Genomic DNA, 16,451 nt, shown 5'->3' on the forward strand with positions numbered 1-16,451 from the left:
CTCTTAGTGAGGTTGATCCGTTGTTGTCAAAGAAATGATCATGCAACATATACAACATGCATGGATCGAAAACCTCTTTAACATCTTCTTCAGAGTGGCTTTTATTTCATTGGAGAAGTATTTCTCTTGAATCCTTAGAAGGCCCAAAACAAACCATTGAATTTTCCCTAATAAAGGCATATTCATGCGATTGGTGAAGAAGGTTGTTGATCGACTGGAAATTAATCCAAAAAAAAGCTTCGTCTACAAGAACATGATACTTCTCAGCTCTGCCGCTAACAATAAACTAGAAATATTAAGACATAAGTTAGTTTCCAAGTTGGATATGTGAATATCAGAATATTATTTTGCATTTGTGTAAAATTTTGAAACTAATAATTTGAAAGTGTCTATTATTTGTAAAAATATTGTAGAGTTATCATGTGTTTGTCAAGTCTATTTCCTAAGTAGCAATGGGTAAGAATCAAATTCTAGTACATTAGAAAGTTGTGATGTCAATTTTGGCATATGTATAAGTTTATTGTTTAATGCTTAATGTACTCTTGTTTTTTTAGTGTCTTTCTTCAAAATAGTGATGTTAGAATCTACAAGTGTAGAGTTCCATGAGTGCAAGTCTTTGCAAAAGTAAATTTCCACATTGTAATCTAGGATTGAAACACACACCAAGATGTATTTGCGTACTTGCTGGCTTAATCTTTGAGGTGCTACTATGTGTGGCATTATTATTTTCCCATATCTAGGATTGTTTCCTTAATTTTTAGATCAAACGTTTACTACAACACGTCACATAAAAATCGGCGCCTATAACAATGCAAATAAACGGCTTTTAAAATTCCAAAATGTTGATAGAAGCATCGATATAAGCATCAGAACTGTACCATTGATATGTACATTAGTATATCAAGCGTCAGTCAGTACCCATGCGCATGCCAACACCTATATCAACGCTCATACCGACCCTTATATTGATGCCAAAACTTGCATGAATATTGTGCTATTGTGAGAACACCACAATTTGCATATATTTCGATCAAACCACCAAGCATGAAATCGTACTCCCAACAAACATTGACTAGCGATCATATCATGAATTCTAATATCTATGGTTGTGTATGTGATTGCATATGTTGACCCACATGCCTTCCAGATTCCTATGTAGACGTAGTTGATTGCGTCTGGATAGAGACCTTTCCTGCGATCTTGTGGCGGCGTTCCGCACAAAAAGCTTGCATAAGGTCAATAGCCTTCAAGGTGCAAGCATAGGTGAATGCATTTGTAGAAACGCCTTTCGTTTGCATCTGCTTCATGTTGTGTGTATTATGGGGAAAGTGCACTCCAATGCTTTGCACCCACTGAAAATATCGTAGAGCTTTCTGGCCCTACTCTTGTTGCACATATCCCACAATCAGTGCATTCAAAGAGTTGACGTTCCTAGCAAGAAGCTCCTCAAGGACTTTTTGTGCTTTGTCAAGCGCACCACATGTGGCATACATATCGCCCAAGGCATTGCGAAGCACCACATGACTAAGAATATCAGTCTCAGTTTTTGTGTCCATAAGAGCATCTTGCGTAGAGCTACATGCCTTCGAGATGCACGCATAGGTGATTGCATCTGAAGAGAGGTGCAACTGGAAAGAGGCCCTCGCGTCGCATCAGCTGAAAATAGCCTAGAGCTTTCTGGCCTGCTCTCGTTTGCGGACATACCACAATCAGTGCATTCCAATTGTTGTCTTTGCCTACTGCTCCAGAGATGCCGCATGCTTTCAAAAGAAAGGTGAAGGTGAGACCATCTAGAGAGATTTCCTGCCGTTGCATGCCTTCAAAGCCACAATCTTCAAGATGCATGCATAGGTGATTCCATCTGAAGAGAGGCCCTCACTGGTTGTTTTCAAAACCAACATCCATAGGACCATTATACATCACGACCTTGCTGGCCATGGAGCCTGCACCCACAGAGCCACCTGTTATACTAGCTGCTGCAAGGCTAGGACTTACCTCTTCCACAGTGGCAAGAGAGCTTTGAGCTTGCAAGCGGCACTTAATGTGCTCTGTGGGGCAAGCAAGCAAGGAGACAGCCAAACCAGCACCGACACCGCAGACAAATTGTTGAGAGATGGTTAGGGGTGCTCCAGAAGATTTTGTGCTATTGGGAGAACACCACATTTTGTATACATATCGATCAAACCACCACCAAGCATGAAATCGTACTCCCAACAAACGTTGACTAGCAATCATATCGTGAATTCTAATATCTATGGCTGTGTACGTGATTGCATCTGTTGACCCGCATGCCTTCCAGATTTTTGTGTAGGCGTAGTTGATTGCGTCTGGATAGAGACCCTTCCTGCGATATTGGGGTGGGTTCCGCACAAGAAGCTTGCATAAGGTCAATAGCCTTCATGGTGCAAGCATAGGTGAATGCATTTGTAGAAACGCCTTCCGTTTGCATCTGCTTCATGTTGTGTGTATTATGGGAAAAGTGCATTCTAATGCTTTGCATCCACTGAAAATATCCTAGAGCTTTCTGGCCCAGCTCTTGTTGCACACATCCCACAATCAGTGCATTCAAAGAGGCGACATTCCTGGCAAGCAGCTCCTCGAGGACTTTTTGTGCTTTGTCAAGCGCACCACATCTGGCATACATATCGCCCAAGGCATTGCCAAGCACCACGTGACTAACAAGATCAAATCTCAATTGTTGTGTCCATAAGAGCATCTTGCATAGAGCTACATGCCTTCGAGATGCACGCATAGGTGATTGCATCTGAAGAGAGGTGCAACTGGAAAGAGGCCCTCGCGTCGCATCAACTGAAAACAGCCTAGAGCTTTTTGGCCTACTCTCGTTTGCGCACATACCACAATCAGTGCATTCCAATTGTTGTCTTTGCCTACTGCTCCAGAGATGCCACATGCTTTCAAAAGAAAGGTGAAGGTGAGAACATCTAGAGATATTCCTTGCCGTTGCATGCCTTCAAAGCCACAATCTTCAAGATGCATCCATAGGTGATTCCATCTGAAGAGAGGCCCTCACTGGCTGTTTTCAAAACCAACATCCATAGGACCATTATACATCACGACATTGCTGGCCATGGAGCCTGCACTCACTGGTTGTTTTCAAAACCAACATCCATAGGACCATTATACATCACGACATTACTGGCCATGGAGCCTGCACTCACTGGTTGTTTTCAAAACCAACATCCATAGGACCATTATACATCATGACATTTCTGGCCATGGAGCCTGCACCCACAGAGCCACCTGTTATACCAGTTGCTGCAAGGCTAGGACTTACCTCTGCCACAGTGGCAAGAGAGCTTTGAGCTTGCAAGCGGCACTTAATGAGCTCTGTGGGGCAAGCAAGGAAGGAGAAAGCCAAACCAGCATCGGCACCGCAGACAAATTGTTGAGAGATTAGGGGTGCTCCAGGACAGCTGCGGAGGAGGACTTCCATCTGGCCACGAGCAGTGAAGAGGACGGCATTAAAGACAGCTACAGTAGCCAAAGGGGCACCCATACCTTTGTAAAGGCCAGCAGGGCCTTCAGAGGCGAGAGTTTCCTTCACGGCATCGATGGCCCCTGTGTATTTGGGGGGGACGCCTGGGGACGGAGCGGGCTGGCTTTGGAGCTTGACTTTGATGGTGTCAAAGGGGTGGCCAACAAGGAGCTGGGCGCCTCCCCCCATGATTCCTGCTGCAAGATCTTTTGCAGCGTCGGCCATGGGGCCTTCTTCCCTCACTGCAGTTGCTGCGAGCTCTCTGCGATTGCCCCAGCGATGGAGTGGCAAACTCGCTCGCTCTCTTTTCGCTATTTTTGCCCGATCCCGTCTTTTTAGAGCTTCACAACGCTGTTTTTTTTAGAGATGAGGTGAAGCCACGTGGGCTGCTGAGTGGCCAAGAAGTGAAAATTTGCCGCTTCGCTAACGAAGTAAAGAGCGAAAAAGCAACCGCACTCCATCGACATTCTGGCATAAAACTAAGCAGTATTGTGAGTACGTATTGACAATGTAACCGTTGGAAAGGGGGAAATGGGAAAACCACCAGCACATAAACTCGATGCCTCTATATAGCTCAGTGATCTCACAGCACCCCTATCCCCTAGCAAACGCACATCACGATATGCAATCTGCAAACAGCTATTGTCCAAGCCGGATCCCGACCACCCTACATGCGCTCGACCACCTTGCCCCACATCCAAATAGAGAGCTCCCACATACTCACACACGCTCATTTTCACATAGAAAGCTCTCATGCGGCCCGAGATCTCTAAGAAGCACACTTATATCTGGCACCTTTGGGAAAAAAAAGCGAGTGATAAAAAACGATGTATACATGTCACTCAAACAACAAGCATGTAGAGATGTCACTCAAACAACAAGCATGTAGAGATTCAAGCTGATTCGATTGGCAAAATATGTACAATGATGGATATCTCCAAAAACACTCTCCCCTAATTGATGAAGCATCCTGTGAATTTATATGGCACTCCTCCTTTGTATGCTCTCGACCTTTGTTTCACTCACAGTCGGTAGCTTATAGCGCTACCCCTCATTGCACTTGGACAAGCTCTCTGGGTCGCCTCTCTTCTCTGTAGCACTCGACACCCCTCAGCCAGCCCCCTTGTGGCCTCCACTATACTGCTCGACTCCTTCTCCCTCTGGTTTCGGTCACTCACCTCCTTGTGCAGCTTTCCCTTCTCCTTATGCTTTGGCTCACGGCATCACAACCCCCCAATTGCTTTGGCTCACGGCATCACAACCCCCCAATTGTGTAGTCCCTTGCAGATGGCGACCCCTTCAGGCCCTCTGTGGCGCCCCCTTGTTGCCCTGGCTTTCCCTCTTCACTGTAGCGCTTCCTATTCAGCTCCTCTCCATCCTCTACTCCATTGCGGCGGCTACTGCGTAGCCCCCTTCTTTGGTTCCCTGTACTCGTCTCACACACACCAGCCCTTGCTGGCTATGGCGGCCTTGCAATACCAGCTCGCCACCTCAAGGCGCTCTTCCCTTGTCCATGACAGGCTCCCCCTCATCCGTCTTCCCCCCTACTGCAACTCCTCCACACCTCTGCAAGGCAGCCCTCCTCACCTGCCTTCAACTGGCTGCCTGTATCCCGTCTGCAGCCGCCCTCTCTTGCTATACAACGCTCTATCCCTCCTGCCACTCGGTGCCTTGGTGGCCCCCTTGCATGGCGCAACATGGCCCCCCTCTTCATGCAGGCCCTTTTTTTCTGTTCTCCAAGCCCCTTTGGGGTTGCAACCCGTGGCGGCCCTCCCTTCATGCAGACCCTTTTTTTCTGTTCTCCAAGCCCCTTTGGGGTTGCAACCCGTGGCGGCTCTCCCTTCATGCAGGCCCTTAGCGGCTCGTTCTCTTGCCCACGCCCTGGCTTTGCATGCACCACCAAGTGGCTTCCTCTTCCAGTCTTGGCCATGCACCACCACACAGATGGTGGCCATGCTTTTTCTGGCGCTCGTCATCTGCAGTCGACGCTTTAGCCTGTCTTCTTCAGTTTTTTTTTTTTTTAAAAACTCAAAAGTTTTTTTTTTTGACTTAGAGTGCATTCCCGCGAGCAAATAAAAAATCAGCCCCTATGAAGCCCTTCATATAGTAACCATAGTCGGATGCAATACCAACTTCATTGTTGGCAACATACTCGATTCACACTCATGAAACATATTGAGGTGACTGCCCTCGACTTCAAGAATTCAAAGAGCTTCGAAACCGTCGGAATGATGTCCTCATTTTGCAACACTATAGCATGAACTGACAGAGGTACCCATCAATATTCTCAATACCTTTGAGCCTCCCGATCAATGGTGTCGAAAGCCATTCGAGCCCTACCATCTGCCATGTCTGACATACACATCCTGGCTAGTAGTGTGTTCTGCAGACATCCCACACAAAATCCCATATCACAAACTTGATGGTACCTGCTTCCAGCATTCCTTGTCCCATTTCCAAGCTCCTTGTCCCATTTCCAAGCTTGGGATATCTATACTTGCTCCTGCCTCCTGCAATAGCAAAAACCCTCACAGCTCCTGCTAGCAGATGCTCCATCCCGATGTACCTGGCCCCTAGCACCATCAAATAGCTGCTCAAGGTCTTTGCCATTTGCCTGTAAACTGCCATGCCTGGACTTCCGGCACTTCCATAGATCAACACAATTTGGCTGTACCATCATTGCCCACCCCCTCGTTGAGCATTCATGCTCAACCATAGCATTATTTAGGTAATATAGTACTCCATAGAGAAAATGATATAACATAGCTACATAGACTGCATAAGAAAAATGATAGTATAACGGCTATATAGATAGGATGGAGATAGAGAGAAAACCATATGCTACTGCATCACCCGCCAGGGTCAAACAGAAAGCTCACAGCTTCTCCAAGGATGGCATAGAGTCCACCTGGATCGAAAACAAAACCATGGCCGTGGCCATCCACTTGTAAAGCATGTATCTTCAAGTCTTCCTTTGTACATGTAGGCCAATAGACAGGCCATCCTAATAGCTCTTCATAGCATCGAGCTTTGTCCTCGTTGAGCATTCATGCTCAACCATAGCATTATTTAGGTAATATAGTACTCCATAGAGAAAATGATATAACATAGCTACATAGACTGCATAAGAAAAATGATAGTATAACGGCTATATAGATAGGATGGAGATAGAGAGAAAACCATATGCTACTGCATCACCCGCCAGGGTCAAACAGAAAGCTCACAGCTTCTCCAAGGATGGCATAGAGTCCACCTGGATCGAAAACAAAACCATGGCCGTGGCCATCCACTTGTAAAGCATGTATCTTCAAGTCTTCCTTTGTACATGTAGGCCAATAGACAGGCCATCCTAATAGCTCTTCATAGCATCGAGCTTTGTCACCTTGCATCCACAAGCCCTCGTGCCAACCATAAACATGCTTCTGACCACTTGAAGCATTGGTACCACAAGTAGCTACCCTGTCACCTGCTAGAGAACCTTCCATATTGTAGTCTTCTGCAAAAAATCCTTGCCACTGACACAAAAACACCTGTAAATCAACCTCCAATAACATAGCTATCAATAGCATCACATAAAATAGCAAAACCCTGCCACTAGCCTCCACCTACTGCATCGCCAAGCAAACCTGATCCCTTTGCAAACATGTATCCCAACCCTCTGTAAATGGCACCAAGGCCCCCTTCTCATACTCAAGAACATGACCTGCTAGAACGACGACCTGTTCTACAAACACCTCATCACCTGTAAGGTTGGAGACACCTTCCTCGTTGCATGGAACCTCACGCTCATAGGCTGCACCTGTATCAGCTTCCATAAGAGTCATCTGCCGGAGCTAACTCTCCACGGAGACACACAAACCCTGAAACTTCACCGTGCACCTCAACATGCTCACCAAGGCAAGGTTGCCCCACCCCCTGCATAGACAAATGAACCGAACATACCTCCGCTTCTGCTTCTATCTCCTGCAAGTCATCCTCAAAAACCTGCTCTTCAATTAGATCTAATACACCATCAAACCATACCTCTTCCTCCAATAGGGACTCACCATCACACGACACAAGAGATGACTGCTCGACTGGCAGATTCACACAAGGTGTAACACTGTACTGCTCTTCGACCTTTAGTTGGCTGGCAGGCAACTCACATACATTGTTCTCCACTTCATCTACATGAAAAACATCATAAGTTTCGTACCTAGAAGACCGGGATTCAGTCTCCCACATGCTATCTGTGTCCAAAACACTGCTAGAGCTTTGAGAGCTGTCAGACTCCTCTTTTGCACTTGTCAATTCTTGGACCACTGCTGTCAGCCTCGTTGCTGGCTCTGGAAATGACACCTCTTCTTCAAGACCTTTTACCACCTCGCTCTCTTGAGGAAGCAAACTGGGTGGCACCATGAATATGTCTCTCTGCACCTTTTGAGCCCTGGTTGGCACTTCGTCTAGCTCTTCTAGCCTGGCATCAGCTTCACGTGATTTGATCACATTCATATCAACAAAAAAAGGAGCTTTTACCTCTTGATGCTCATCAATCTGCTTGGGCTTAGTTCCTCTGGCTATCGTGATTGCTGGCTGTAGCAAACCTGCCTCCATCTTCTTCATCTTTCGACTCTTTGCTTTGGCAATTCTGATGGCTTCATCATAAGTGCTTGGATCTTGATAATCGACTCTTTCACGAACATAGGGATGCAAGCATGATAGAAACCTTTCGAGCTTCAAATATCCCGCATTGGTTGCTTGGGTAGCAGTTGCCAAATCCCCCCAATAAGCCTCAAATTTATCAACAAAAGCATCAAAATTGACACTTACGTCCTGTTGCAAACCTTTGATCTTCGCATCTGCCTCCGAAGCCGACACCACTTTTCTATACCTTTGTAGAAATTGCTCTTGAAATCCGGTCCAATTTTGCTTGTGCAGATCTTCTAAGCCATCGAACCAAACTTTTTCTTTACCTCGCAGCACCAAAGGTAGAGTCTGGAGCTTTGCTTCATCACCTGGCATCTGCAAGACTGCTAGCATAAATAGCTCAAAATCGGCAAGCCAATCATCTGCATCTTCATCTCCTTTGAACACCGGACCAAACTCCTGCTTCATCTTGACTCCCGAGCACTTTGTTAGGAAGCAATCAGTGGGTCCTTAGTGGAGGCACCACAAGATGGAAAGGGGGAAATGGGAAAACCACCAACACATAAACTCGATGCCTCTATATAGCTCAGTGATCTCACAACACCCCTATTCCCTAGCAAACGTACATCACGATACGCAATCTACAAACAGCTATTGTCCAAGCCGGATCCCGACCACCCTACATGCGCTCGACCACCTCGACTTTTGACCTTCCCCACATCCAAATAGAGAGCTCCCAGATACTCGACACACGCTCATTTTCACATAGAAAGCTCTCATGCCCGAGATCTCTTAAGAAGCACACACACATATCTGCCGAGATCTCTAAGAAGCACACAATATATATCTACTCGACACACGCTCATTTTCACATAGAAAGCTCTCATGCCCGAGATCTCTAAGAAGCACACACATATATCTGCCGAGATCTCTAAGAAGCACACAATATATATCTGACACCTTTTGGGGAAAAAAAGCGAGAGTGATAAAAAACGATGTATACATGTCACTCAAACAACAAGCATGTGGAGGTTCAAGCTGATTCGATTGGCAAAATATGTACAATGATGGATATCTCCAAAAACACTCTCCCCTAATTGATGAAGCATCCTGTGAATTTATATGGCACTCCTCCTTTGTATGCTCTCGACCTTTGTTTCACTCACAGTCGGTAGCTTATAGCGCTACCCCTCATTGCACTTGGACGAGCTCTCTGGGTCGCCTCTCTTCTCTGTAGCACTCGACACCCCTCAGCCAGCCCCCTTGTGGCCTCCACTATACTGGTCGACTCCTTCTCCCTCTGGTTTCGGTCACTCACCTCCTTGTGCAGCTTTCCCTTCTCCTTATGCTTTGGCTCACGGCATCACAACCCCCCAATTGTGTAGTCCCTTGCACATGGCGACCCCTTCAGGTCCTCTGTGGCGCCCCCTTGTTGCCCTGGCTTTCCCTCTTCACTGTAGCGCTTCCTATTCAGCTCCTCTCCATCCTCTACTCCATTGCGGCGGCTACTGCGTAGCCCCCTTCTTTGGTTCCCTGTACTCGGCTCACACACACCAGCCCTTGCTGGCTATGGCGGCCTTGCAATACCAGCTCGCCACCTCAAGGCGCTCTTCCCTTGTCCATGACAGGCTCCCCCTCAGCCGTCTTCCCCCCTACTGCAACTCCTCCACACCTCTGCAAGGCGGCCCTGCTCACCTGCCTTCAACTGGCCGCCCTCTCTTGCTATACAACACTCTATCCCTCCTGCCACTCGGTACCTTGGTGGCCCCCTTGCATGGCGCAACATGGCCCCCCTCTTCATGCAGGCCCTTTTTTTCTATTCTCCAAGCCCCTTTGTGGTTGCAACCCGTGGCGGCTCTCCCTTCATGCAGGCCCTTAGCGGCTCGTTCTCTTGCCCACGCCCTGGCTTTGCATGCGCCACCAAGTGGCTTCCTCTTCCAGTCTTGGCCATGCACCACCACACAGATGGTGGCCATGCTTTTTCTGGCGCTCGTCATCTGCAGTCGACTGCTTTAGCCTGTCTTCTTGTTTTTCCTTTTTTTTAAAACTCAAAGCTTTTTGTTTTTTACTTAGAGGACATTCCCGCGAGCAAATAAACAAGCATCCGTTGTTGGAATTAGGGTTGCAGAGAAACACACACAGCTTGGAGAAGACGAAGGAAGCTCAAGGCACACAATAGAGAGTATGTTACTTAGTGTGCAATGGAAAGATAGTTAGCCCTAGAGTGATGGGCGTATATACAATGCACGGGGGGAAAAACCTCCTAAAGAGGGAAAAAATGCCCCGGCGGTCCTAGTGTGTTCACACACATCACTACCACATGTATATGGTAACAAATCCCCCCTGGAGTAATGCGGTGAACGAGAGCTGGCACATGAGTAAAGGGAAGTGCCATGCCCTGAGGACAGGATCAGTCCACAAAGGGGAGTAAGCCCAAAGCTTTGCGGAAAGCTTCAAGCTTCTCACGAGACAATGCCTTTGTGAAAAGATCTGCAAGGTTGTCCTGTGTTGGCACATAAGCCAAGCTGATCTCTCCTGCTGAGAGCCTCTCCCTGACATAGTGGTAATGCACCTCAATGTGCTTTGTGCAAGCATGAAAAACTGGGTTCCTCGCAACTGCCAATGCGCTCTGACTGTCAGTGTAGATAGTGTTGGCAGTGTCCTGTCCAACACCCAAGTCAGCCATAAGGCGTCTGAGCCATACACACTCAACCGTAGCTGTGAAGACTGCCCTGTACTCAGCTTCACAACTCGAAGTGGCCACAGTAGGTTGCTTCTTGCTCAACCATGATATACATGAACTGCCAAGCATGAAACAAAAACCACTTGTGGACACTCGCGTGTCAAAACAACTAGCCCAATCTGAGTCCGAAAAAGCATGTAAGTCTGGCGGTAATGATCCCCCCTTGGGATAAAACAAGCCAAGATGTAAAGTGCCACTAAGGTAGCGGAAAATCCTCTTGACAGCCTGCCAATGCTTAGACCCTGGGCTATGCATAAATCTGCTGACCTGCGAGACTGCAAACTGAATATCTGGCCTCGTGTTGCATACATAAATGAGGCAGCCAACAACAGTTTGGTAAAGAGTGACATCAGCAGGATCGCCAGCATCATGTAGACTCAACTTCAAACCTGTTTCCATGGGAGTGGCAATAGGTTTGCAATCCTCAAGTCCAAACTTACATAGAAATGTCTCTATGTAACTTTTCTGACACAAGGCAATACCACCATCACACTGCTTAAACTGTATACCCAAGTAATGATGCAACAGCCCCAAATCTTTCATCTTGAAAGTAGCATTCAAATCAGCCTTAAATTCAGCAATATGTCTCTCATTTGGTCCAGTGATCAACAAATCATCAACATAAAGAACCACAATGAGAAATACATCATCCTCACGCTTTACATACAATGTGCTTTCTGTTGGACTGTTACGAAAGCCTCGTTTAACCAAATGAGTGTCAGCTTTCTCATACCAAGCACGAGGAGATTGCTTCAACCCATACAAAGCCTTCTTACATTTGCACACTTTGTCCTCTTGTCCTTTTATGACAAAACCGCGAGGCTGCGTTACATAAACTTCCTCAAATATGTCACCATTCAAGAAAGTAGTAACAATGTCTGATTGATGTACATCCCAACCAAAATGAGCTACCAATGCACATAGAAAACGTACAGTAGTCATACGACAAGTGGGAGCAAAAGTCTCTTCATAATCTATGCCTTTTTGTTGTGCATAAACCTTTGCAACAAGTCGAGCCTTATGGCGATCGATCTCACCATCCGGCTTGCGTTTCAACTTGTAAACCCACTTTGTACCAATGGCCTTTTTGCCAGGAGGCAAATCACATAAAGTCCATGTGTCATTCTCTATAAGTGCATCATATTCTGATTTCATGGCAGCAATCCAATTTTATGAATTCTGTGCTTCATCAAAAGACAGAGGCTCCTCAACATCATGTAAACTAGACACAGCCAAAGCATAACAATCTGATGCATAAGATGCATGGCGAGAGCCTGAACGAGTACGACTAGATAAAGGTGCATCCAATTTACTGTCACGCAAAGTGTGCACCAGCCATTTTGGCATACCTCTAGCCTGCTCATTTTCAGCCCTTTCCTCATCAAGTACATCATGTACATCTGCATCAGTAATAGGCTGTTCTAAAACATTTTCAGAAACCCCCATAGGCTGTACATTTGCCTCATTGGAACTTACATTCGTATTTCCACCACTGAAAAGAGGCAACAAAGTGTCATAAATGTCTTGTGAGCTTACATTACTGTCTCTAGTACATGACAGCAAGGGCTGAACAGAATCTTCCACAAACACTACATCCCGTGAAACCAGAATACGTTTTGTTTGCGGATGATACAACCTGTAACCTTTGATTTCAGCACTATAACCAACAAAAATACATTTGACAGCCTTATCATCCAATTTTCTGCGCTGCACTTGTGGCACCAAAGCATATGCCAAACAGCCAAAAACACGCATGTGCTCAATAGAAGGTTTTCTATCATGCCATGCTTCATATGGAGTAATAGACTGCAAAGCTTTCGTAGGACACCTGTTAAGTACATAAGTGGCACACATGATGGCCTCAAGCCAAAAAGAATGCGGCAAAGCTTGACTTTTGACCATACATCGTGCCATTTCCGTTAGTGACCTGTTTTTCCTCTCAGCAACACCATTTTGCTGAGGTGTATAAGGCACTGTACATTGGTGTTTTATCCCACGACTAGCCAGAAATGCATTCAATTCATGAGACATATATTCCCCCCCTCGATCGGAACGGAGGGTGCCCATAGTACATTTTGAGACATTTTCAGCCATAGCCAAAAATTGTTTGAAGCACATAAAAACTTCGGACTTCGCTTTAAGCGGAAATACCCATGCATGCCTGGAGTAATCATCAATGAAAGTCACGAAGTACAGGTAATTGCCCAAGGACGGAGTTTGCATGGGCCCACAAACATCACTATGCACAAGCTGCAACCTGCATGTGGCCCTAACTGAACCATCCTTTGGAAACTTAGAACGCTGCATTTTACCCAGAATACAGCCTTCACAAACATGTTGGACAGGTGCTTCAAGAGGCGGCAAAGAAGCAACCATATCAGATTTCTGCAAACGCAGCAAACTGGCAAAATTCAGATGACCAAAACGTGCATGCCAAAGTTTTGCATCTGAAATAGCCCTTGAATCTGCAACAGCATTTGCAAAATTTTATCCACACTTGTCATACAAAGTGAGCTTATACAACCCACGGCACAAAAGCCCAGATGCAACAATTTCATCACCAAAACTGAGATCATGAACTGTACATCTGTCATCCATAAATTTGACTACAAGTCCAAGTCTAGCAAGTGCGGATACAGACAAGAGATTCTTCTTGATCCCAGGTACATAAAGTGCATCAACAAGTGTGAAGGAACTGCCATTAGCACTAGTGAGCACAATCTTTCCAACTCCGTGAACTGGATAAGAGGTGTTGTTGGCACAAGTGACTGAATTCCCATGAGGGACAGACTCGAGAGAGGTAAAAAATTCACGATGTGAGGTAATGTGCTTTGTAGCACCACTGTCGAAATACCACACATGTGAATCTGCAGCAACTGACAAGCATGCATCATGGACAGCAGGATTGTAAGTGCACTCTGCGCTAAAAGCCCATTCTGCATCAACATCAGCATCACAATCTCCTTTCACAGAAGACTCAACAATGGCTGCATTTGTAGTGGATCCAGCATTTGCAGTGGAACCACCCTCTTTCTTCTTAGCCTCTTTGGCCTTCAACTTAGGACACGACTTGATCAAGTGATCATTGGCTTTACAATAATGGCAACGCATCTTCTTTTTGCCCTTATCACCAGAATTGCCAGACGAAGTGCTGCCAGCAGAAGCATTAGGAACAGAATTTTTGCCACTCGCAGCAGAACCATAAGAAATGGCTGCATTACTGTTACCACCCTTTCTTTGAGAAGTAATAAAAGCCTGTTCAACTGCACGCTGCCTAGTCCTATTTTTTCTAGAAAGTGACTCTTGCAACAGCAATGTGCATAATGCATCAAACTTGACAACTTCAGGATTTCCTTGGGTCATCAGTCTCCAAGTACTAGCAAAAGTCTGGTAGGAATCTGGTAAGGCATCAAGAACAGTCTGCACAAGGGAACTGTCCGAAATGACTTCACCTGCAGAAATGAGTTGCTCATTGATATCCTTGACACTAGCAAGGAAAGTGTCCATATCATCTTCCTTATGCATAATCTTCGACTCTAGCTCTTTACGCAGCAAAGCAATTTTAGCCTCATTGCGGCTTGCATAAAGACCTACTAGAATATCCCAAGCCTGTTTTGCAGATTTTGCTGAACGGATGTGAGGAATAATGGTGCGCTTCACAGACAAAGCAATCAATGCATGAGCTTGCGCATCCTTAACATCCCAACGAGCTTGTTCTGCCGTAGGCAAAACAACCACTACAAGAGGTTGTGTGCTCTTGTGACGCTGTTAGCGACGGAAATACACTGGGTTTTTATAACCCCCGGCGTCGCTAAAACCGTCGCTAACAGCGTCGCTACGAGAGCATCGCTATAGGCGTCGCTATATGGCGACGCTCATAGCGACGCCTATAGCGACGCCTATAGAGACGCTCTCACAGAAGAGTATAGCGACGCATATACCGACGCTACAGAGCCATAAATAGTGACGCTTATAGCGACGCCTGAGAGAATATTTTTTTGGTGGCAGGGCATTGAATGCCCTGCCACCCATCAACCATATTGTACTTGATTCAGTTTTTTAAAAAAGTGCAAAGGTAGATAATAGACCCAAAATAGTCACCCACAAGACGCATTGTTTGCAAAATTGACAATTGTACACATCATAGGCAAACTGAATTGATTGGCAAATGTAATAATGACAATTGTACAACATCATAGGCATAAAGAATTGATTGGCAAAAGGAATTGCGGTGACAAATGTAATAATATACATGGTTCAAAAAGACGTATAAAATCCGTCTCATGATACATAAGCTACGAGAAACCCTAAACTAATGCTATCTAGCTACGGCTAAATTGACGTCGTCTAATCAGACGTCTCATCGCGTCCAAGCGGCGTATCTGTCGGATTCTGCAAAAAAAGACAATAAGACAGTTTTCAGTAAATATAAACATATAACGACATTTATAAAACAATACAAAAAATAAAAAAGAGTAAACCCTAATACTAACCATGCCGCCGGGAGAACTGAGAATGTCCATCAGGGTGTTTAAGCCCTTCCCGCCTGCGTACTCGCGCTCGTACGGTGTGGGATCACGTCCTGTCATCGACCACTGTCAAAACATACAAAGATTTCATTATGTTAGAACTAAAAAACTCATAAACCCTAAACTATCGAACATGCATAAAGAGCAATGTGAAAAGACTTACAAAATCGGCCTCAAATGATGCCCATCCACCGCTCCCCAAGTGGTGCGAGCTCCCTGCCTCTACTCGCGCTCTGGCTGCATCCTTTTGTTGCTTCCACTTGTCGGGATTCTCGCGCGCTGCTTTCTTCGCATTCTTCCAATCTTCTTTGGCCAGCCAATCTGGCCTATTCCACCCATTCTTGATTGCTTTTTGCACTTCGGAACGCTTGTGTTTGCAGTATTCGCGCATTCGAATCTTCATCAGGTCTTCATTGAAGCGCTAATCCTGTGTTGGAACGGGAAACTCATCATGAAGTATGCTGATGACTCTGTTTTTTAAATCACTTGGTACTTCACTCCATTTGTTTAGTATATAGTGTCTAAACAGCTGAGAGCAAAGACCACGCATGCGCGAGATCACCTTCTTGCCGTCATCATCCATGATGATGCCGCCGCTGATGTCGACGGAGTAAGGCAAGCCCTCTGGCCGGTGACGCGTGAACCTGGGTGTCCCGGCAGGGGTCTCTAGCGGCGTGTCGATGGGGGTACGGACGTCAGGTGTCTCCACCGGCGTCTGGGCGCCGAAGCGAGGAGTGTCGAGTGGGGTGGCTCCTGGCGGAGTAGGTAGAGGTGTGTAGCTTCTAGGAACAGTCAGCCGTGCAAAACCTGGCGTAGATGGCGATGCTGTGGCTGGTGTGGGGGCGGGCAAAGAAGGGGAGGGTAAAGAGCCTCGTCGAACACGAGGCGGTGTGGAGGCATCGGTGGCGGAATCCCCACAACAACCGCCACCGCCACCACTAGAGCGCCGGTGTCTAGACGAGTGTGACGCTCGTCTCGTCGACGCCGAAGCTTCAGAGCGCGCCGAATGCTCCGAAAGAGAGGGAGATGCGGATGGTGTAGGAACGCGCGATGATGC

The 16,451-nt window shown here is 46.3% G+C and overlaps 2 protein-coding genes and 2 pseudogenes across 2 annotated transcripts; all 4 read right to left on the reverse strand.

Moving 5' to 3' along the window:
- Positions 1-935: 935 nt before the first annotated feature.
- On the reverse strand, positions 936-4,106 carry LOC147424398 (mitochondrial carnitine/acylcarnitine carrier-like protein pseudogene; annotated as a pseudogene).
- A 1,668-nt stretch (positions 4,107-5,774) lies between these two features.
- On the reverse strand, positions 5,775-6,140 carry LOC147424399 (uncharacterized; annotated as a pseudogene).
- Positions 6,141-6,878: 738 nt separating this feature from the next.
- LOC147424400 (uncharacterized) lies at positions 6,879-10,045 on the reverse strand. The gene is made up of 2 exons (XM_086499612.1): positions 7,239-10,045; positions 6,879-7,011 (listed from the first exon to the last, which is right to left on the reverse strand). The coding sequence occupies exon 1, from the start codon at positions 8,588-8,590 to the stop codon at positions 7,301-7,303; it is 1,290 nt and encodes a 429-aa protein (XP_086355738.1). The 5' UTR covers positions 8,591-10,045; the 3' UTR covers positions 6,879-7,011; positions 7,239-7,300.
- Positions 9,998-15,801, reverse strand: LOC147424401 (uncharacterized). The gene is made up of 3 exons (XM_086499957.1): positions 15,558-15,801; positions 15,359-15,460; positions 9,998-10,156 (listed from the first exon to the last, which is right to left on the reverse strand). The coding sequence occupies exons 1-3, from the start codon at positions 15,795-15,797 to the stop codon at positions 9,998-10,000; spliced, it is 501 nt and encodes a 166-aa protein (XP_086356083.1). The 5' UTR covers positions 15,798-15,801.
- Positions 15,802-16,451: the final 650 nt, after the last annotated feature.

Source organism: Adiantum capillus-veneris, chromosome 25 (assembly GCF_014529385.1).
Source record: "Adiantum capillus-veneris isolate H3 chromosome 25, ASM1452938v2, whole genome shotgun sequence".
NCBI classification, from domain to species: domain Eukaryota; kingdom Viridiplantae; phylum Streptophyta; class Polypodiopsida; order Polypodiales; family Pteridaceae; genus Adiantum; species Adiantum capillus-veneris.